This window comes from Blastomyces dermatitidis, assembly GCF_000003525.1.
Source record: "Blastomyces dermatitidis ER-3 genomic scaffold supercont1.13, whole genome shotgun sequence".
Taxonomy (NCBI): Eukaryota; Fungi; Ascomycota; class Eurotiomycetes; order Onygenales; family Ajellomycetaceae; genus Blastomyces; species Blastomyces dermatitidis.
In genome coordinates, this window is record NW_025544786.1 from 430,500 (window position 1) to 451,325 (window position 20,826).

Here is a 20,826-nt window from a genome sequence, read left to right on the forward strand (position 1 = left end):
GAAGAACTAGACTGACTATATAACTGTGTCTGAGATCAGAATCAGATTTTTTAATAGTCTTATTATTAATTTAACTGCTCTCATTACACAGTTTTAACATTAGATAGTAGTCTTATACTGTCTCAGTAAGACTTACTATCTACTCTTATCATATTTTTTAAATGAGATCATGATTTTCACTTCTCAATTTAAATTATTTTTATTGCTTTAAATGACTTTAAATCTCATTTAAGTGTTATTAAAAAGCATTACTTTTTAAAAAATTAAAAATAGTCTAAAAAAAACCTTAAAATGTCTAAAAATAGTAACTTTATACTAAGAATGAGACTAAATGAGATCAAATGAAACTATTTTCTCATTTTTTTCAAGTTATGGTTTCATTTTAAGATCTGATATATAGTCACTTTATCTGTTTTTTTAATAGTCAGTCTCAGCAGAATTCACATCAAGAAATGTATGAGATCAGATTAAATAAGATTAAATATAAAATTCATAGTCTCAGCAGTCAGTCTATGAAGAACACACTTTTTTAAAAATATAAAGTATATAAATTTACTAATTAGTAGATTCAGAGAAAATGAAATATCTTTAATAAAGAGTAAGAGTCTTTTCAAAAAAGATAAACTATCTATATTAAAAATATTAATATAATATTTTAAAAAGAAAAACATACTATCTGAGCTATAATCTGTAGAATAGTTGAAGATTGTATTGATAGATCTATCTACAAGAACATAATATAGTGGTGGGTCATGTGATCTAGTGGGATCGCTAACCGCAACGGCCGTAACGGCCAATATCCGGCCACGTACAAAGGCCATCATCGGCCAAAAAGAGACGCGTGATTGGTTGATGTAACTAGATGACGTAATCAGAGCTTGGCTGTGTCGCGAAAAGGCCAGAGAACACAAGCCAATCAGAGCGTTCTGCCGGCAAAGGCGGTGGCGGATTGCGTGATTCGAAACCCGTTGGCATGAAGTGGGGGATGAAATGTGTGTGTGTGTGTGTGTGTGGTATTTGTGTGTGTGTTCGGTATTCTGGTACCTGGGGGCCAGTGGGCAGGGGGGAAAGCTGGTTAGTAGACCACGTTTGTATCGTTCATTCTTCCTTCTTCTTCTTTATATATCATCCCTCAATTCTCACTCTCATTGTAGAACAACATCCCCTGCTCTACTACCAACAAAGAACAAAACCTCTCAACAATCACTCCTTCGACCACCTTAGAACCTCGCCTCCACTCACATCCACAATGGCTGAAGAACAACGTGCTGCCCCGTAAGTTTACCCATCCGTGCCCCCGCCGCCTTTGGCTGGTTCTTGCTTCGTGTCCGTTTCTGTCATGTCAGGTCTAACGGCTCCGCTTTTATCTTCTCAGTCTCCGACTCGGATCAACCGCACCCAACTTCAAGGCCGTCACCACAAAGGGTGAAATCGACTTCCATGAATTCATTGGCGATAAATACGTCATCCTCTTCTCTCACCCTGTACGTGTCCGATGGAAGGAGAACGGAGGAACCGGGGGACCTCGTCGAAAGAGAAACAAGAAGTTTGCTGATTGATTGGAATTAATAGGATGATTTCACTCCCACCTGCACCACTGAGCTAGGAGCTTTCGCCAAGCTCGAGCCTGAGTTCACTGCTCGCGGTGTCAAACTCATTGGACTGGTACGTGGCTTTCCCTAGCTGTGTTGAAAGATATATAAAAAAATAAAAAAAAATAAAAAAAATAAAAAAATAAAAGAGGGGGGGAGCAGGGCACTGGCTAACCTGAAGTCCACTTTTTGCTTTGTTTAGAGCGCCAACGGCCTTAAATCCCACTATGACTGGATCAAGGATATCGACGAAGTTACCGGATCGAACCTGCAGTTCCCCATCATTGCTGATGCCGACCGCAAAATCTCGTACTTGTATGATATGTTGGACTACCAGGACACCACCAATGTCGACGAGAAGGGTGAGCATAAATCGATGTCTCTTTTTTCCCTCATTTCTCGCCATTAAACGGTGAGACGCACATCAGTAACAGTTAACTAACGTAATGACCCATAGGAATGGCCATGACTATCCGTTCCGTCTTCATCATCGACCCCAACAAGAAAATCAGACTGATTTTGAGCTACCCAGCCTCCACTGGCCGGAATGCCGCGGAGGTCCTGCGAGTCATCGATGCCCTTCAGACCACTGATAAGAACGGTGTGAACACCCCTATCAACTGGAACAGGAACGATGATGTCATCATCCCACCAACCATGAAGACTGAGGATGCCATCAAGAAGTTTGGCGATGTCAGGGTTGTCAAGCCGTAAGTTTGATTCTCATTCCTCCGTCTACCTGTTCATTTAGTTGCAGAAAACTAAGGGTCTTCTTCGTATTTTTATAGATACCTCAGATACACCACTCTCAAGAACTAGGGTCGACCCTTGGGTGGAGACGGTGGAAGTCGTATTCTATATAAACCTGATGACGTTGAGCGTTGTATTGGTATTTTTGCTTCTTGTTTTATTTTATGTGTTTTTTATTGTTTAAAGCGATTCATGATATAAGAGAAAGAAATTTAAAATGATATAATCCATGAATAAAATGATCACTTACTCTAAAAAAATAAAAATAAAAAATACAAAAATTGGTCAAATAAAATTGTCCTTGCGTTTGTCGCTCGGAAGTCGGCCTTCCCCCAAATGAGCAAGTCGCATAGTCAGAGTTGCCTATTCTCTTCAACATCGTCTCCCAAGGTTCAGCTGCCCAGTCCATGTTTGCTCCACGAGGAGGGAGATGCTTTGTTTTGTTTCATTTCCCCCGAAGGTTGGCTGTTGGCTCTGGTAGCTATCAGCCAACTGTCAGGTCTAAGTGAGACTCTATACATAGCGAGCCTTTACTCAACCTTGGGCCTGAGGGCAGTTTGGGATTGGTTTGAAGAAAATCGAAACAGCTTTCGGTAGAGTCACCACGCTATGGTACTCTGAGAGAGAGAAAGCACCCATGCCAATATCATGCCAATGTCCATGGAATGTTGTATGATATCGGTCAAGCGCCAAGAAAGAGGGGCCCTGCTTAACTAACCAGTCACGGGGGAAGTTTCGGTTAAACTTTCGGCCCGGCTGCGGGAAGCTCATCGCAGCTAGCCAATCAGAGGCGTCAGTGCCTGTTTTCCCGCTTACTTCATTGTTCAGCCGCATACAAACGTCGCGAGTTTGACGCCGGACATCTCATCTTATCTCACGATTCATACACGTAGCGCCAATTGACACTGGCTCCGCTGTTCTCAGTCAGTCCGCGGCACGAGTCTGACTGTCCGTTGTCTCCATCATGCCTTAGACAGGGTCCTACGGTTTTACCAACTCTGATTCCCAGACCTTTTGCAAACGCTCGCGGATCGAACAAACTAGTGGAAATTGACAACCCCTCCATACAACACAGTGCAACCCTGTCCCTACCGTCTCGATCTATCCGTCCGCGCACCAGCCGATTTCAATTCCCCCCAGCTGCCTAGGAATCTGATACACTGTCCTCACCTGTTCTCCACTTCATATCGAAATTCCTGTACCATTTTACAAACGAATCTTGTTGGGTGAACGAATTCCAATCTCTAGCCTACTCCCTTCTTTTTTTTCCATGTCCCACTGGGCCAACCTGTTATGGTAGTGCCAGGGGCATAGCTGCTAGACAAAGAAGTGACGAACACCTGACGAAATTCCTACAACCGTATGTTTGACAACTCGTATTTTTGTTTTATACATATAAGACTTATCGCTGCCTCTGGATTTTGCTTTTTTCCTTTCCCCTCGCACTCGACCTTTTTTCGTTCTGGCGAATGGCAATTCAAAACCTCAACCAGCCCTTCATCTGTAGAATTCTAGCTAATCATGGCAGGAACAGGCTCAGGACGTGAAACCAACAAGCCGGCTGAAGGAAGTATTCCCCCGAATGTGGCTGCAGGGCCATCGTCAACGCCTACAGCACCCCCAATACCACCACTTACCCCAGACGGCTCGAAACGATTTGCCTCTGTGATTAAATACTTTCGCCCTTCCAAAGCCCGTAGTACTACCATATCCACAACTTGGCCTTCGAGAAAATTCGTTTCGAAGGGCCCCGCAAAAGCTCCAGCGGAGGGAATTCCACGCAATAAGATCCCTGACGAGTTCCGTCTTGCAACTCCAACTACTCCCAAAGCACCAGATCTGGACCCGTTTCGGCGCCCAAGTTTACCCGTCCCTGCTGCTGTGTTGGAACCTGGTCTCAGCCAAAATCTTCAGCTGGAAAAGAGGTTTCTGGAGTACCAGGAGCCGAGGGAGAACGGTAACCGGAAAAGCTCGTTATCCTTTTCTGAAGGTGGACTTCACTCTGTGCCAAAAAGCCCGCCACCAATCGAGACACCAACCGGAAAAGCAGGCCCCGAATCACCGCTTGTGCGGTCGTCTACCAATAAAACACTTAATACGTCGAACCAGTCAACCGCAATTGTGCTTAAAACGATGGCGTCTAATATCACTAGTGGGGCCCAGTATGACTCTTTTCAGGAGCAAAATGCTGGACTGAATACTGCAACTGGAAACCAACCTGCCCCTTCAAATCTGCAAAGTGGTCACAATACATCGTCAGGCCCGACGAATTTATCTGGCCTGGTGTGTAATGTTCATCGAACGACAGGCAGAGAACCCCACCCGCTTGTGGGGCCTTCCAGCACCGTTCTTGGAGATAAGCTATATGTATTTGGGGGGCGGCTGCAGTCAAGAAGCAGGCCCGAGCTGTTAACCAATGAGATGTACGAATTGGATTTGGTACGTCGTCACTGGACCAAATTAGAGACGACGGGGGACATTCCCCCTCCACGTTATTTCCACACAGTATGTGCTTTGGGCGATTCGAAACTGGTTTGCTACGGCGGCATGTCTGCGAAAACTGCTGTTCCAGGTCAGCCTCCCGCGAATCCAAACCCAAATGCGCAACAACCAGGGCAGGAATCACAGCAAGGAGTTGTGCTTTTGTCAGATATATATATCTTTGATGTGCCTAGTAGAACGTGGGTTTTTATTCCGACCGCCAACGCCCCCCGGGGAAGATATGCCCATTGTGCAACAATTCTACCCTCCGGCGCTGCTTTCGGCTCCTCTGATGCCCCTCTGTCCGCTCTCCACCATAACCCTTCTTCGTCTAATCCCCACCAAGGGACGCTAGGTGTAGAGATTGATGGATATGGAGGGGCGGAGATGATCGTTGTTGGTGGCCAGGATACGTCGAATCATTATTTTGAAGAAATAAATGTTTTTAATCTGCGAAGCCTAAAATGGACTTCCACCACCTCTCTTGATCGCAGTTGCGGAGCCTATCGCAGTGTTGCTACCCCTTTGATCGGGGTGAACGCTTCCGATATTGGAGGTGGGGTTGAAGTGGAAGGGTTCAGGGACCCGACGAAGCCAGATGCCCAGAAACCAGATCCCCTGCTGTTGATATATTCAAATTACAATTTCTTAGATGTCAAATTAAATCTGCAGTTCCGTTTACCTGACGGAAAACTAATCGAGAAGCCAATGAATGGCACGGTTTCGCCTCCCGGCTTACGGTTCCCCAATGGAGGCATTATTAATGGACATTTTGTGGTTAGCGGTACTTATCTTACGTCTTCCAAACAAGAGTATGCAATGTGGGCTCTGGATTTGAAAACACTTACGTGGGGCCGGATTGACGCCGGAGGAGCCATTTTTGGACACGGCAGTTGGAATCGCGGTGTCCTGTGGAGTAGGCGAAGCACATTCGTCGTTATGGGACATCGGAAGCGAAGTTTAGTTGAAGATTACAACCACCGGCGCATCAATTTCTCGCACATTTGTTTTGTGGAACTCGAAGCATTCGGCCTATATGAGAATCCACGACGAAGCTCCCCGACTTCGGGGTATGTCTCTGTAAGCAGCCCCATGGTACCTGCTTCTTTACAAGCAAAGATTTCCCAGCATGGTCCCGGAGGTCGACCATTATCTACCGCAGCGGAAGAGTTCGGCAAGATGGCCCTATCACTTCGGGAGTTGTCTGATATGGAGTTGCTCACCATTGGCGGCGAACGTATCCCGGTTAACTCACATATTTTGGCTCGTCGTTGGGGCCCATATTTTATTCAACTTCTCCGTGAATCTACAGCCTCGGAAGAGATCATGTCCGATTCCGCTACCCTACGCCAGCAGCCCTCATCTCACCCTAGCCGAAACTCTAGCATCACAATAACACCTTCAGTGGGCAACAGCAGCAACTATTCTACCGCGACGACCCTAGTCGGTCGCAGTAGCTCATCATCCAACCGGAAAGCCGCCCCGTCGCTCCTCCCCAACCTCGAAATCCCCTCCGCACACACCCTTACACCAACTTCCCGCCCTAGAACTCTATATCTCCCGCATACCCATCTAACCGTCCAACTTCTCGTCCAATATCTGTATACTTCCTCACTCCCACCCCCTGGCTCCCAGCTCTGCACCCCGCAAATCCTCTGCTCTCTCCTCCAGCTCGCACGCCCCTACCAGGTCGACGGCCTACTCGAAGCCACGGTCGAACGACTACACCAAGTTCTAGACGGCCGGAATGCTGCAGCTGTTTTCAACGCAGCCGCCATGGCTGCGGGCGGAGGCCGTGGCACAGGCTTTGCCAGCGGACCTGGTGGAACGCTCGAAGTTCTAAACGGCGCACACTCGCGCTCCAACGCCGTCGAGTCCGCCACAGATCCAATGAGCAGGCTGAATCTCAACTCAAATTCCTCAGATACAGAGTCCGGAGACACAACGGGGCCTCGGTCGGGTGCAATTGGTCGAGGCGTTGGTGGTGGTAGTGGACTTGGAGCCACCCAACGTCGCACATCAAGCGCCCAGCGACCCGCCAACCTTCGCATTAACACCACAAATTTGAACTCTGGAAGCACAGCCGGCGGCAACCGCAACCGCGCCGAATCAGTCAGCAGCGCAGCAAGCACGGCCACATCAGCATCGACAAATACCAGCCTCAGCTTCTCAGAATCAATGGGTGCGGATGATATTGCTCATCATAATGAACACATGAATAATAACATGGATGATGACATGCTTAGCCATGGGCGCGGGCGGGCCAAGCCTGAACGGGAGATTTGGACAGGTGAGATTAGTAGTGTTGTTGGGCTGCAGAAGAGAGGATTACGTGGATTGATGGAGGGGAGACGGATGAGGGAAAGGGGTGGGAGGCCGACTACTAGTACACCTGGGACGGCTGGTGGGGATGGTGGGGGTGGTGGGGGTGGTGGTGAGGGCGCAAATGCAGCTGCCACCAGCGGAGGGCCACAGGCGACGTCTACGGTTATCGCTGGCGCCGCCGTGGGTGGTGGGGGGTAGATGAGGAATGAGGCAGAAGCAAAAACGGAGGGTAATCTGTGTCTGTGCTTCAATAGGCGTTTAGGGACTGACGTTATGATGCAAATGATTTTACATTCTTTTTCTGGGTTCCTGGTTCTTTTTATTTTTACCCTCTTCCCCCTTCACCTCTTCTCTTCACCTCTACTCTACTCCATTTCGATGCCCCCTCCTTTGTCTTCGCGTTTTTATCTTCACTATTCCCCCCTTCCCTTACTTCGTTGTCATTTCGCCCAGCTAACCTCTCTTCGTGGATCTTATGACTTTATCCGATATCATTTGTATATACACATGTATGCTTCTCGAAGCATGCATTTATTTTTTCTCCCAATCAACTCCTTTGGCTTGCTTGAAAATTTTTTGGATATTTCTTTTTGTTCTTTTTGTTCTTTTTTTTTTTTTTTTTTTTTTTTTTTTTTTCCTCATCGTATGTTTTTCCACTTAACTCATTTGAGTGTATGGGGGGAGAGTGTAGTAATTACAAAATGAATTGCAATGTAAAACGTAGGTATTTAGAAAGGGTGGGTGATTGATGTAACGGATGGTATGTGGATACAAATCTCCACATTTTTTTCTTCTTTGTTTTCTTTTGGTTTTTATGAAGGAAAGAGAGAAGAAGGGGAGAGCATTAAAAAGGAGGGGAATACGATGATTAATAGTAAAGCCTAGAACTTCGATGAGAAGAGGGGAAATGGGACGAGCAATTGAGAAAGAAATGAAGATAAAAAAAAAACAAAAAAACAACCATTCGCCATTTGAGAGCTAGATATTGAGAGTAGCGAATCATACCGAAGAAAGACCATGACGGGTAGCAAAACACCCAAGTAGCAAAATCTTGAAAAATATATATGATGCATTGAACATGATGTGGGGCAGATGGAAGAGTAAAAATTTACAATCCCAGGGGAAAAGGAGAGAGGTGCCAGTAGTAAAATAAATTATTCCTTTGTATATAGGTAGGTAGGTAGGTGGATAGATAAGTTATATGTAAATAAATAAGTAAGGCAGGTTCGAGGAAAAAAGAAGAATAGGAAGAGGGAAAAGAATGAAGAACAGAGAAAAGCCCCTAACCCAATTTTATGAGATCTTCTTTTAACGTCCCGGAACCGCTCTCGCCAGTACCCGTATATTATCTACAAACCCTTTGATAAGTTCCTCGTACTGGTTTTTCGGATCCCCCGCAAGCGCTAGGTCACCCTGGCGCCGGACTTCGGCGGAGGAGATCTCGATTTCAAGCTCGTGCTCGAAGTCTGACTGGGGATTATTGGAGCCGTCCTGAATTGGTTTTGGTAGTTAGTTACTGGCCGGGAAAAGAAGAAGAAATAATGAGATTGGTAGCTAGAAAGGATTCTGGGGAAAGGGGTGTGTGAATACAGTCGAGTTAGTTGGAAGACGGGTGGTGAATTATGAGTCCTAAACGTAAATACGAATTGAGACAGAAAGGTGTTGTTGTGGTCTGATGTGAGGAATTGTACAGAGTAAAATCAAGAGCAGTATTCTAATATGCAAGCGGAAAATAAAACGAGAATAAAATACAGATTGACATACCTCTGAAGTAGCAACCTGAGTCAAGTCAATTTGATAAGCCAAATGTCTATAACTCATGCGATCTTTGCTTCTTGCACCACCTCGAGGAGCCCCAGGCCCGCTCAATGAGCTCGGTTCACCCGGCAAATTGAGCTCGCCAATATCGCCTTCGTAGTTCATTTCAAGGTTGACGCTTATTCGCCAATCAAGACAAGTTCTCGGGCTATACACATCTAGATCCGCGATGCGGCATTTGATGATGCGAGCTAGTACGGCGCCTGTTCGCTGGTCCGTTGTCACGCGGACTTTAGGCTTGTGCCGAGGATTGAGATGGTGTTGGATTATGGGCGGGAGGGCGGAGGATGAGATTTCGTAGAACGTATCTCGTTCTTTTTTGTGAGCGTAGGTTAATGGAATGCGGGCGCCCGGTTGAGATATTGAGGATTTCACAATGTCGTTGAGGAAATCGTTTAGGGCTCGGTGTTGGGCCTAATTGGATATTTTTGCTTGGTCAGTGCGTTCCATTTATAAATAAACATTGAATGTTGTATGTGAGGGCGAGGGAGAAGAGGCCTCACCAAAGACATTGAGCTTTCAAAACCAACTCGTATACTTGGATCATCTTTGGCAAGAATACACTCTGTAAGAGCTGGTATCCGAACACGTTCTCCACGATTTCTGTCAACGAGCATGCCCAGCTTAGCTTCAACTTCGAGAACAGCGCCTTGTCCTATAGCTGATCCTCCAGCGGGCCCTGCTCCAATATCTCTTCTCATAACAACCTGTTGGAACAAGAAGTCGCAGATCAATTTTGTGACTTCTTCGTGGGGTATTAGCCCAGTAATGGACGGTTCCCAGGGACCTAGTGAGGTGGCGGTTTGGTCTACGGGCGGAGGTCGGGCAGGAAGATTCCCATTTGTCGTGGTTTCGCCGTTTGGGGCCTCAGCAATTGGATGCGGCGGAGGCGGTGGAAGGGAACGAGTTCTCGAAACAACCCTGTCGGCCTGAGGTTCCTGCTTCGCGATAGCGCGTTTAAAGGGAGGAACATAATGACCGGTGGGTATTGGTGGAGGATTGCCACTAGTTCGGGGAGCTTTGCGTGCGTAGATCGGAGGTTCATCATAACGCCTTCGCTTCTTCTTGGAAATGCCAGATGGTAGCATAGACCTGTTAATAGGGGCATCTTCTTTCACTACTAATTGGCTTTGACCGCTCATATTTGAGGCGGGAGGTTCACTTTGTCGTAGTCGTCTGGTAGGTGGAGACGTTGTTGGTGGTCGACTAGTGTTCGCTGGTTGTGGTGTTCTCGGTGTGGAAGGAGGGTATTGTGACGGTATTGTATCACTGGCGTCATGTGGATGCCCATGGAAATGAAGGGCACTATTGCTGTTGTTTTCCCATGTAGCGTCGTTGGCGTCCTTTCGATACGGTTGAGGAGTCTGATCATGAAGTTCATTGTCACTCAAGCTACTCAGATTAGTGAGGGGGCTAACACTCACACTCCTCTCCTCGGTTCCCACTGAATAACGCCTCTGATTCTCGCCACCAAGCCCTGAGTCTTGCCGCGCAACTGTAGTCTGTGCAATTGGGGATCCTACATCTCTCTTATTCCGTAACTGAACATCTTGGCTACCCCAGGAACCGGAAAGGGAGCGCTGTTGTTGAGAATCAAAACCAGCGGAAGGCGGTCGTGGTTGATGCGGCGAAGGGCGGGAAAAGGACGTTGGGGGGGGACCAAGGGGTGTTCCTGGGTGGGAGCGTTGTTGATTGGGGGAGAATGACTGTTGATGTTGCTGAATGGGCTGCTGTTGCGGAGCTCCAATACTTTCACGGTGCGGATAAGAGTAGCTATGAGCGGAGGTGGGGGTTTGAATAGAATGAGCAGATTGTGAGCGTTGTTGCGAGAAATATGATTGCGGGGTCCCCGCGCTCATAGCTTGAGGGGTATATGGAGAAGATAGTGGCCCTGCAGATTGATTGTAGGCAGAACCGGCGGAATTGGGGGGGAAGTTGTCGCGCGAAACAGGGTGGTAGGTCTGCAGGGCATGGGGCACCGGGTGCGCGCCCTGGGACTGTGGGCCGCCGCTGCTCAACGTAGACGCCGACGTATGTTGATATGGTGAGTGAGCGGATCCATACGACGAAGATCCACCGGGAGAGTGTAGAGGGGGTTGGAGGGGGGGAGGTTGCGGCGGTCTCGTGCGGAACTCGGGGGTTTGCTGAGGCTGTTGGGTTGTGTGGTAGGATGCTGGCGAAACATCATCGTGCTTTTTCGTAGGGTGAAGCGAATCCAGATCGTGGCCCTGGGGCTGTTGAGGAGAAGGCGGCGGGGGTTGGGCAGCGGAAGCTCTCTGAACACCACCAGCAGCGGCGTCGTTGTTGATGATGGTGCGCAAGTCCATGATCACGGCAGCGGACGGCTGGCTGAACAAAGCCACAACTTAAAGGCCACACAGGTCCAGCTCTGGCCGTCCTAAGGCATACAATCCATCGACACGATGGCAGCTAGTCGTGGTTGATGAGGAAAAAAGCGCGAGAAGGCGAACGGGAGATCAGGGCGTGTCAGATGTAGCGCGTGGGGAGACGAGGGTGGTTGGCGAGCAGTCGGAGCGAAACGTGAGGTTCAAGACGCTTAGAGAATTTCCCCTTTGGGAAGTCTGCGATGGAGAGAAATCCAATAGGTGCAAAAATAACGTGATCGAGAGGATCAGGAGCCAACGCGCCGAACTACTAATATAAATATATTATGAGCAGGTATCCAGAGACACATCCATGTTATTCAGTGCCTATCATCCATTGTCAACCATTTTTTCTTGAGTTAATTAACTACGAGCAGTCATGGCTTGATTTGGACTGCGGCTCCCAGCAGAGTATCGCGATGTAGAATTTGTTACTGTACAGTCAGTAAGCTGAACTGAACACCATTTCTGAATTTGCATTTTACAACTTTATATTCCATTTTTCCAGTTACTTTTCAGTGTGTTGGATTATTTTATATTTCTCCTGGCTGTTAGGATTAAAATTCCGTGATAGCAAGCAAGAAAAAGCACCCAGATATCTTCGTGTGACACTGGGACGAGATGGTTTCCATATTCCTGGGCTTCACACATTGCACGGAGTTTCAAGGACCTATCTATATATGTCTGAATGTAATCTACGAAATAAAAATACCCCTTGGCCTATAGTTATCGTAATGATAGTTAGAATGTATGAAAGATGGACCCTGCTAGACATTCAACTATCAACTTTGGATGAAGCCAATGTAGTTTCTTCATCAGCAATAAGCAAAATAGCAACCAATCAAATAATCAATAGAAGTAGTTAACTTAACCTAGAGAGCATACAGGTCATTACATACCTGGGTAACTGACAAATGGCTCAAAGCGTTGTTTCGTATGACCATAATGCATCCATTATAGTTGTAAGTTATACAAGTTATAGCTCGACGGAGTTAAGAGTGGCTATTACGAAGCAATATCAGGGATGAAGATGAAGAGCAAAGCAGAACATCCAGGCCTTGTCCACTATTTAACTTAGGTAAAATATGCAGAGTTTTAACTCACATTATGAAAGGAAAGTACTGTAATGGAATAAGCATCGTAACGCCTATTTTAGTGGGGCCTTTAACTGGGGACAGTTAAGGTTAGTTGGTCCTGGTTAAGCCTAGTTAGCTAACCATGTAAGCCGCCGTCAATCTGTTGTTCATCCCTATGTATAGTACAACATGTAAATGTATGTACATACTATATACCGTTCTTTCAAAGGGAGACGGAGATTGACACAACGCTGTTCTCTATCACCTTCACCTTCGCGCCTTTACCTTGTAGCTTTCCAATGTCGACTTTGATTGTCCCCGCCCGCCCCTGTGTCTCACGCTCATCTTGTCCTTCTCCTCCCCCGGAGTATATCAAGGCCTCGTCTACCTGGCTGATATATCTCCGCTCCGTCAAATATGGTTGACCAATGCTCTCGCTCCTTAGCATGTTGTGAACAATCTCCTGCTGCCTTTAAATGCAGTTCCTCTCCTATTGATGAGCAGGCTTCACCTTTGAACTTCTCATCAACGCCCTCCGCTGCCAAAAATCAAGAAAGCCGCGCTGACGACTGGGAAGATTCTGATTCCAATTTCGATCCCAAGTCTGATTCTCACTCAGGCTCCCACTCGTTGCCCTAGAGATATCTCAATGTACTATCTCGATCGTTTCTGTCTTGCCATTGTCCCCAGCTTTCTGCGCCATTTGGTAGAGACGCCCTCGAACAAAGATCATGCGCCGCTACAGAAGTTACATACAATTGCTGCCCTCGACGGCTTGCGAGGATGGGCCTGTTTGCTGGTCTTCAACTTTCATTTCCTCTTCACATATACGGATAAAACTGCGGTGGGTTGGGGGTTTGGCGAGGATAACTGGGGAATCCATCAATTGCCTATTATCCACATGCTGATATCGGGCCATGTTATGGTGACAATATTCTTCGTCATTTCCGGCTATGTGCTCTCCTATAGGCCGCTTAAGTTGCTCCGAAATCGTTCCTGGGCGCAGGCCTTTCACACGCTCGCTTCCTCGACGTTCAGGCGTGGATTACGCCTCTATATCCCTTCCATTGTGGGGATTCTTTGCGTGCTTATCGCTGTGCGCCTGGGATTCTATCATTATTCGACCTGGGTTCGTGATCAAGGCCACACTATCCTTGGTATCAACGAACAGCACCCTCCTTATTTCGTATCTTTTATCGACCAGGTTGCGGACTGTTACCTCACAGTAGTCCATCTGATAGATCCCTGGAACTGGGGGCTTTATTATAATTTCTACAATCCCCATCTGTGGACCATCCCGGTCGAATTCCGGTGCTCAATGGTCCTTTTCCTGACCATTATCTGCGTTTCCCGATTTAGAACTTGGATTCGTCTAACTCTTGTTTCTGGCCTTCTCTATTACTGTATTCGATGGGGCCGATGGGACCTCGTGCTATTCCTGTCTGGCATGCTTATGGCGGAGGTGGACATCATCCACGGCTTATGGGAAGACCGTCTTCCAATCCTTCTTACTTCCACTCCCATCCCCCTCGAAAACCAGCATGAACGTGAACCGTCGCACGATGGCACCAACAACTCCAACGACATTGAATCTGCCCAATATACCACTCCTACATCAGATAGCTGCTTCACCCGCCACCGATCCCCCCACCGCCTCCTCTGGGTCACCCTCTTCATCATAGGCCTCTTCATCGGCTCATCCCCCAATAGCGCCCCGCAACATACCCCTTTCTACCGCACCCTCGCCTCAACCCTAACCCCAAGCACATACCCGGAACCACACCGCTTCCTCCAATCCCTCGGCGCCATCATGATCGTCTGGAGCATAAACCGCTCCGCGGACTTGCAAAAGCTCTTCACGAACGCGCTGGCGCAGTACCTCGGACGCGTCTCTTATGCATTCTATATCGTGCATGGCCCAATCTTGCACTCGCTGGGCTACGCGCTTATGCCGAATATATGGGCGCTCACTGGCAAGGACACGGATGCGCAGTATTGTTTTGGAATTACGATTGGATGGTTGATTTGTTTGCCTGTGTCCATTTGGGCGGCGGATATGTTCTGGCGGGGCGTGGATGTGCCCACTGTTCGGTTTGCAAGGTGGGTGGAGAGGCGGCTCTTGGTATGTGGTTTATAGCCTTTTTTGTGCGTGTTTGTATTTTAATTAATATTCATTTTTCCTCTTCCGATTATCCGACATATAAATGGCATTGCGGAATGTGTGTATATATTTGGCCCTTTTACTGCTTCCATTTTTATTTTCACGGTGTTCCTAGCATGGTTTTTCTGTATTTGCCTTTATACGATGACCTGGAATTCTATCTCTGTCCATCCCCGGCTCGTCTCGTGGATTTCTTCCCCAACTACCCGCTTCTTATTTGTCGGCGCTCTTCTTTTAACCGTCATTTCTGTTCAACATCATTCAAGGCGCCTCTTCTTTCTGACTTGGATCTATTATTCCCAATTCCTAAAGAATTGGAATAGAAAAGCCACTTCCAAACTGGAAAGCCCGGGGGTTGAATGCGAGAAGGAAAAAGCCGCAAATCGCTTGTATCTATTTATTAGAGGGCGGGAATATAAAGCTCGGTAATACAAAAGGAGCAACAACTAAAAAATAAAATAAAAATAAAATAAAAATAAAATGGGAGACCAGAAATCTTGTATTGTGAAATCCAAGAATAAAAGCTAAATATGGGAGCCAAACAAACACAGAAGAAAGAAAGAAAATGTGAGAGAGGGAAACGAAGGCAAAAAATAAGGCAAAAAATAAAGGCTTTCGTAATTCATTAAGTTTTCCATCTCGAACGACCGTTCTCCAAACCCAATCTGAACCTGAAAACGTATAGGGTAGATTATGTATGTGAAAGAGACAAAAGCGGGGAGAAAGAGAAAACGCGGAACGGTCCAGAGTGATCCCACCTATATATAAAGGTCGACCAAAAAGGAAGCAAAAAACAAGACAGTTCAAACCGGACCAATGCGTATGTTTCTTTTATCTTCTTCCGCCCGCAGCAGCCGTACTCTTCACTCCGCGGAAAATCTTAAGATGTCTGTTCTCCATCTTCTAATTTTTCGAAACAGAAAAGGGAAAATGTGATAAAAGAGAAGTTTCATATCGACACTGTCCACAGCCCACGACCACCACACACCCCCACCCAATCCCTACCAACCCCACCAACCCCAGGTGCCCCAGGCATGCCGCCACTCGCATGCGGCGCCCAGCTAATATTCGAAACCTCGTAATCGCATTGCCACGCTGCGGCGGGGCCACGTTCAACGGTTGCGGGCCCATTGGAAGTGCCACTATGATTTGGTGGGGGCGGAGCTGGGGGGAAAGCTGCAGCATTGCTTTGATTGATAAGATCCCAGACTAGAACGAGGCAGTCATCTGCGCCTGAGGCGATGGTGCCGCGGCGGGTGGGAGACCATTCGATGCAGTTTATGGGACCTCCGTGGCCTTTTAATTCGAGTAGGGCTTGGCCCGGTTGTCGAACATCAAGTATGCGGATTATGTTGGAGTCTTGAGAGAAGGTGCCAAGTAGATGGGAATCGTGGGGTGACGCTTGAGCGTAGGTTAGTAACTTCGAGGATCTTATTTCTAGAGCTAGGGCCCGCGGGCTTATTCGGGCGGACCTATTCAGGGGGGCAAGGCACTTACCGGCTATTCTTAGTAGGGAAGGAGGCCAGGGGGCATTGTGAGAGGGTGGCGTAAGGTTCCCTGGGTTCGCTACTAAAAATATGTTAGTATAAAAACGCTTTTAAAATTGAAGGCGAGTGCGGTTTACACTTTTCATTTTTTTCGGACGGTTCATAGATAATCGTGCTATGCTCTAGGCTTCTTAGGTCAAACATTCGAACGCTGCCATCTGCGCCACAACTAACAAACACATCAACACTGTTGGCACAGAATCGGACATCATACACTTCTTTATCATGTGCAATCAGCTGGGTTTTAGCCGTTAGCGTGGGAATGTCCCAAATAGTACATGTAGTGTCGATGCTTGAAGTGATGATTAGGCTTGGAGACACAACATTCCAATCTAATGATGTAATTGGAGCAGTATGTTCCGGCGATTTGGAGTTGGAAAGTAGAGCGAGCGGTGAAAGCTTCTGTATAGGTTGATTTCTCGACTTGCTTGATCGGTTGATAGAGTTACTCAGGTAAGACTGAGAGTGGGAGTCTGCCGGTAATGACCAAAGGCGCAGATGATCGCCAGAGGTAGCCAATAGATCGGTTGATTGCTTTTGGGACGAGGGAGGTTCCCATAATATTCTGGTCACCGGGTATGAATGTGTAGCCTCCGCGGTCTTTATAAATTCCAAACCCGGATTTCCATCGGGAGATTCCGGCACATCTGAAGAAGCACGCTGTGCGCTTAGAATTTGAATCTGTAACGATAATTAGTTGAGTCTGGCCAAGTCGTACAATATTGCATACTGTCTAGGATAAGCTATGTGTCCAGCAGATGCAGAACATACATAATTGTGACTGTCTTCAAGATAGCTTCCTAGAGCGATTTTCCCGAATGATGACCCTCCTGGCGGAGCAGGCCATTTACACCAATCAAAGGCGTATACCGCCCATGGAGCGAGGTAATTACTGTTTGTAGGGTATAGGATATTAGCACTATTGCCTCCTGCCACAGAACTGCCTGTGGCTTCCGACATCGCAGAATCAATGTGGGGTCTGATATCAGCCAGTCCTAAAGGTGAGTATGGAGACGACGTCTGTGGAGTCTGTGCCGCATAAGTGCCTGAAGTCGGCGATATGTACTTCCCACTATCAGGTGTGCTCCCTACATGTTTGTATTTCTGTTGATCGAACGTGGACGACGGACTGGACCTAGAGAATGCTTGTTGTTGGCTGGATTGGCTGGATTTTGTAGGCGTGTTGGGAGAGAGCGGTTGGGTGGCCAAGTGTGGTAGCATTTGTATGGATGGCGGAGCAGTGGTATTAGAAGGACCTGGTCGATTTCCAGGTCCCGGCTGCAATGCTCCCGGAAGTGAGGTGGTGTTATTGCTAGCACCACTGGAGAATTGGGACGGTTGAATATTTATTGACGGTGCGCTATAGTCAGATGCAGAGGGAAACTGATGTTGGCCTGGTCGGGGACCATTTGAGGCCAATGAGTTGCTCGCTGCAGGGATGTGTAGTTCCTCTGGCTGTCGCGGGAAAGTTTGTTGCCGCCGGGGGCCATTGAAGGTCTGAGAGGGTTCCGCCATAGTAGAAGCTTACGTTGTGGAGGGTAGGGAGGTATCTCAAGCCTCTATGCCTGGTATGGGAGCCTGGTAGATATCGTATCAGCCCGGTCGCCACCGCTGATAGCGCCCGCCGAGTGATCGTTGGAGAAGTAAAGGAGGTCCGAACCTGAGGATGTGGTGTTGGAGGGGCGCCGCGCAAGTTCGCGATGGGAGCGCCAACAGAGCCTAGAACTTGTGTAGTCTGAAACACTCCACCAGTTGCACTAGGGTTAGTTGGGGGTGCATCCTGTGCACTACCTGTAGGATAATGGACGTGATGTTGCCCATGTAGAGGCATATTCACCAACTGCAGAGAGTGTCGACGGCGATTTGATATCGCGAGCTCGACGTCAACAACGAGCCGCATTGCCTTGGCGAGCGCATGACTCAGCAGAGGTATACACGTGACTCAGCTTCCCTCTCCCTCGGCTCATTTTATGGGAAGAGAGACACCCCGCCGACGAAATATAAATAACTATAGAAATTAAAGCAATATCAAAAGGAAAACGTGTCTATTCGAAGCATATACCAGTGAATCAGCCAGCCCGTGACGATTATACAGTATCTTTGCATGTTTCTCGTCCTTCACTAATACAATATCTGGCGTTCGCGTCTCCCAAGGCACATTCTATTCGGCTCGGTTCAGCTCTAATATTACCCGATCTTATCGAGGCAACTTTATATCAACTTATATTGTAGGGTTCTGAATGCTGGACGATATGGCGTCTGGCGGAGATCTTCGCCATGAAGCATTGCTCTTACTCCCTAGCACGTCCTCAACCTCATATTCTTCTTTGAAAGCTGCATACAACCCCGCGTTGTCAATCATCCTTGCCGAACTTTCCAGTCCTATCAAAGGAACTAGTAGTAAAGCGGTATTAGATATCGCAATTACCGCACGTGGTTTAGCTGCACCGGATTCTGCACCGCGAGGCAGGTCGTTCGTGCATTTACAACAGCTGCTGGCTTCTTTCTATAGGCTCCTCGGCGTGACGAGTGTTGCACAAGCGGTTGAATTGGACGGGCCCGGGGGGGTGGATGCAAGAGTGTTTTTCCTTGACGATAGCGAGAATGGCAGCGACAATAACGATGGTGGTGATACAAATCGCTCCCAGGTCTCGCGTGCTAATCTGGGCCCAATTATCCATCTGACCGATTTCGCAGCTTCAGGTCGTTCCTGGGAAAGCATTTTTTTTCTCGGGACAAGAGAAGGGGATATGCTCCTGAATGCGCTTACCACGACAGCAAAGAAACGAGGGCTGTCAAATCTGGCCCCCACCATTCGAAGGCTTCCAGGCGTGTCAGCGTTACAGCCGCAGCCAACGGTTCTTGAGCCACTCGCACTGCATCCGCGACGCCATTATTCCGTTGCAGTTGGCGGTACTTTTGACCATCTGCATGCAGGGCACAAACTCCTGCTCACAGCGACTGCCCTTGCTATTGATGAAGTGCCGCCAGGATCTAAGCCGGTTCAAAGGACCATCACCATTGGCATCACTGGGGATGAGCTGCTGGTGAATAAACAATATGCAGAGTACCTAGAAAGTTGGGATGAGCGATGGCAGGGAGTTTGGGGATTTATGGAATCAGTGATACATTTCTCCCCACCACTTGCGAAGCAGTATGCCACCCCGGCCGCGACCGCCAAAATTGAATATGTTCACCATCCCGCTCCAAATGGCAAGTATGTCCGCGTGCGGGTGTCATCGGACCTGGATATCAAATTCGTTCAGATTTCTGACCCATTCGGCCCCACTATCACGGACGAAGCCATAAGCGCTTTGGTCGTATCCAAGGAGACTCGATTGGGCGGGCAAGCCGTGAATGACGAGCGTGAGAAGAAAGGGTGGTCGATGCTCGAGGTTTTTGAAGTTGATGTCTTGGACGCCAGTGAAGGTGAAAGCCAAGGAGAGAATGTGGAGAATTTTGAGACCAAGATCAGCAGTACACAAATTCGCCGACGTCAGATGAACTTGGCTAAGGGAAATCTATGAGGATATAGAGTCTGTCATCTCCATTTGTCTTTTAACAGCGACTGATTGTTGATTCTCCCTTTGTTTCCCTTCTTTTAAGAATGTGTACGGGGGAATAGATAAATCCAATAAACCGAAGTTCTTCCCTTATCTTTACCCTGCACCGTGAGCCGACACACCTTTCTCAGGCAAAATGGTCATCTTTTGTCCCGTTTAGATAATGCCCTAGCTCTGTCTTAACCATGGCCACGGAATCGGAAGACTAGGAAACCCGAATTTTATTCTTGTAAAATGGGGGCTCAGTGTTTGACCGGGATTTGGGCCTAATTGAAACAAAACACGCAAGGGTCGGCGTTGGTGCTCCAAGGCATTCAATGGCCTTCACATCTGCATGGAACACCACAAATTCCTTTTTTTGTGTATACAGTTTCCACAACTCCATATTGTGTAGATACCCGACTAGCGCTGCGCAGTTTTTTTGTTGGCATTACTACCCCGTATTTGTTAAAGCATGCCCTGGACAACTGCCAGCAAATGCCATCGTTCATCACGGTGGAAAGTGAAAATGTGCAGTAAAAATAAACCCCTAACTCAAACCACGACGTCGTGTGGCGTCGTAACGAGGGGCTGAAGAAAAAGCAAATAAAAGAACAGCATGCTACTGGGGCATCGTGGCCGCTTCTTCCATCGAGGGCTGAACACAGCAGGGAGAGGGTGCAGGAACAATTAGAGAGCAGAGTACGGAGTACTCCGTAGTAAAATAACGAAATGGAAAAAGAAAGCAAAACGGAACAAATGTTTCCTTTTGAAGAATTCATCATTCGCAGGGGAATTATGTGAGTAGATGGAGTTAGTTGTATGCAGCATTCGAGCAAGGATGCGGCATCCGGGCGCTAAAAGAAGGGCACGACTGGGCCAACAAGCAGGTTGCCAGCTCCACTAAGGAGAGAGAGCGGGACTTACATGAAAATTTTCCTTCTTCCATTCTTTTCCCCCCGCTGATTAGGCTCATAATTACTCTGTAGAGCATAGGGGGACGGCTAGGATGTGAGATTCCTAGAATGAAAACGGGGCGAGTTGGTCCGATTTACAATCTGCCACGGGAGCGGATGATACAGGCTAACTCTCTGATTTCACAGGTACAAAGTACATGTACATGTACATGTACTGTACATGGACAGGAGTG

At 47.7% G+C, this 20,826-nt stretch overlaps 7 protein-coding genes across 9 annotated transcripts; 5 read left to right on the forward strand and 2 right to left on the reverse strand.

Annotated features, from left to right (window-relative positions):
• Window positions 1-995: 995 nt before the first annotated feature.
• BDCG_08980 (peroxidase) lies at window positions 996-2,758 on the forward strand. The gene is made up of 6 exons (XM_045424750.1): window positions 996-1,275; window positions 1,376-1,484; window positions 1,573-1,665; window positions 1,795-1,954; window positions 2,050-2,302; window positions 2,381-2,758. Exons 1-6 carry the CDS (start codon window positions 1,250-1,252, stop codon window positions 2,409-2,411), a joined length of 672 nt encoding a protein of 223 aa, XP_045273398.1. The 5' UTR covers window positions 996-1,249; the 3' UTR covers window positions 2,412-2,758.
• Window positions 2,759-3,085: 327 nt separating this feature from the next.
• On the forward strand, window positions 3,086-8,290 carry BDCG_08981 (regulatory protein Ral2). The gene is made up of 2 exons (XM_045424751.1): window positions 3,086-3,702; window positions 3,877-8,290. Exon 2 carries the CDS (start codon window positions 4,476-4,478, stop codon window positions 7,344-7,346), a length of 2,871 nt encoding a protein of 956 aa, XP_045273399.1. The 5' UTR covers window positions 3,086-3,702; window positions 3,877-4,475; the 3' UTR covers window positions 7,347-8,290.
• Window positions 3,662-11,693, reverse strand: BDCG_08982. 2 transcript variants are annotated; one of them, XM_045424753.1, is made up of 5 exons: window positions 10,391-11,693; window positions 9,470-10,330; window positions 8,913-9,380; window positions 4,969-8,639; window positions 3,662-4,905 (listed from the first exon to the last, which is right to left on the reverse strand). In XM_045424753.1, exons 1-4 carry the CDS (start codon window positions 11,291-11,293, stop codon window positions 8,457-8,459), a joined length of 2,415 nt encoding a protein of 804 aa, XP_045282770.1. In that variant the 5' UTR covers window positions 11,294-11,693; the 3' UTR covers window positions 3,662-4,905; window positions 4,969-8,456. The 2 variants fall into 2 exon arrangements, with proteins under 2 accessions (XP_045282770.1, XP_045282769.1); XM_045424752.1 differs by having other exon boundaries at window positions 3,662-8,639; window positions 10,391-11,691.
• A 1,150-nt stretch (window positions 11,694-12,843) lies between these two features.
• On the forward strand, window positions 12,844-13,065 carry BDCG_17910 (uncharacterized protein; the record flags this gene model as incomplete). The annotated part of the gene is made up of 1 exon (XM_045426955.1): window positions 12,844-13,065. The coding sequence occupies one exon, from the start codon at window positions 12,844-12,846 to the stop codon at window positions 13,063-13,065; it is 222 nt and encodes a 73-aa protein (XP_045282771.1).
• Window positions 13,066-13,075: 10 nt separating this feature from the next.
• BDCG_08983 (acyltransferase) lies at window positions 13,076-14,563 on the forward strand (the record flags this gene model as incomplete). Its single annotated transcript, XM_045424754.1, has 1 exon — window positions 13,076-14,563. The coding sequence occupies one exon, from the start codon at window positions 13,076-13,078 to the stop codon at window positions 14,561-14,563; it is 1,488 nt and encodes a 495-aa protein (XP_045273400.1).
• Window positions 14,426-20,813, reverse strand: BDCG_08984. Of its 2 annotated transcripts, XM_045424755.1 has the most exons (5): window positions 17,795-20,813; window positions 16,906-17,712; window positions 16,212-16,815; window positions 16,085-16,156; window positions 14,426-15,988 (listed from the first exon to the last, which is right to left on the reverse strand). In XM_045424755.1, exons 2-5 carry the CDS (start codon window positions 17,647-17,649, stop codon window positions 15,537-15,539), a joined length of 1,872 nt encoding a protein of 623 aa, XP_045282772.1. In that variant the 5' UTR covers window positions 17,650-17,712; window positions 17,795-20,813; the 3' UTR covers window positions 14,426-15,536. The 2 variants fall into 2 exon arrangements, with proteins under 2 accessions (XP_045282772.1, XP_045282773.1); XM_045424756.1 differs by having other exon boundaries at window positions 14,522-15,988; window positions 16,906-20,813.
• On the forward strand, window positions 17,941-20,622 carry BDCG_08985 (pantetheine-phosphate adenylyltransferase). The gene has a single exon (XM_045424757.1). The coding sequence runs from the start codon at window positions 18,375-18,377 to the stop codon at window positions 19,659-19,661; it is 1,287 nt and encodes a 428-aa protein (XP_045273401.1). The 5' UTR covers window positions 17,941-18,374; the 3' UTR covers window positions 19,662-20,622.
• Window positions 20,814-20,826: the final 13 nt, after the last annotated feature.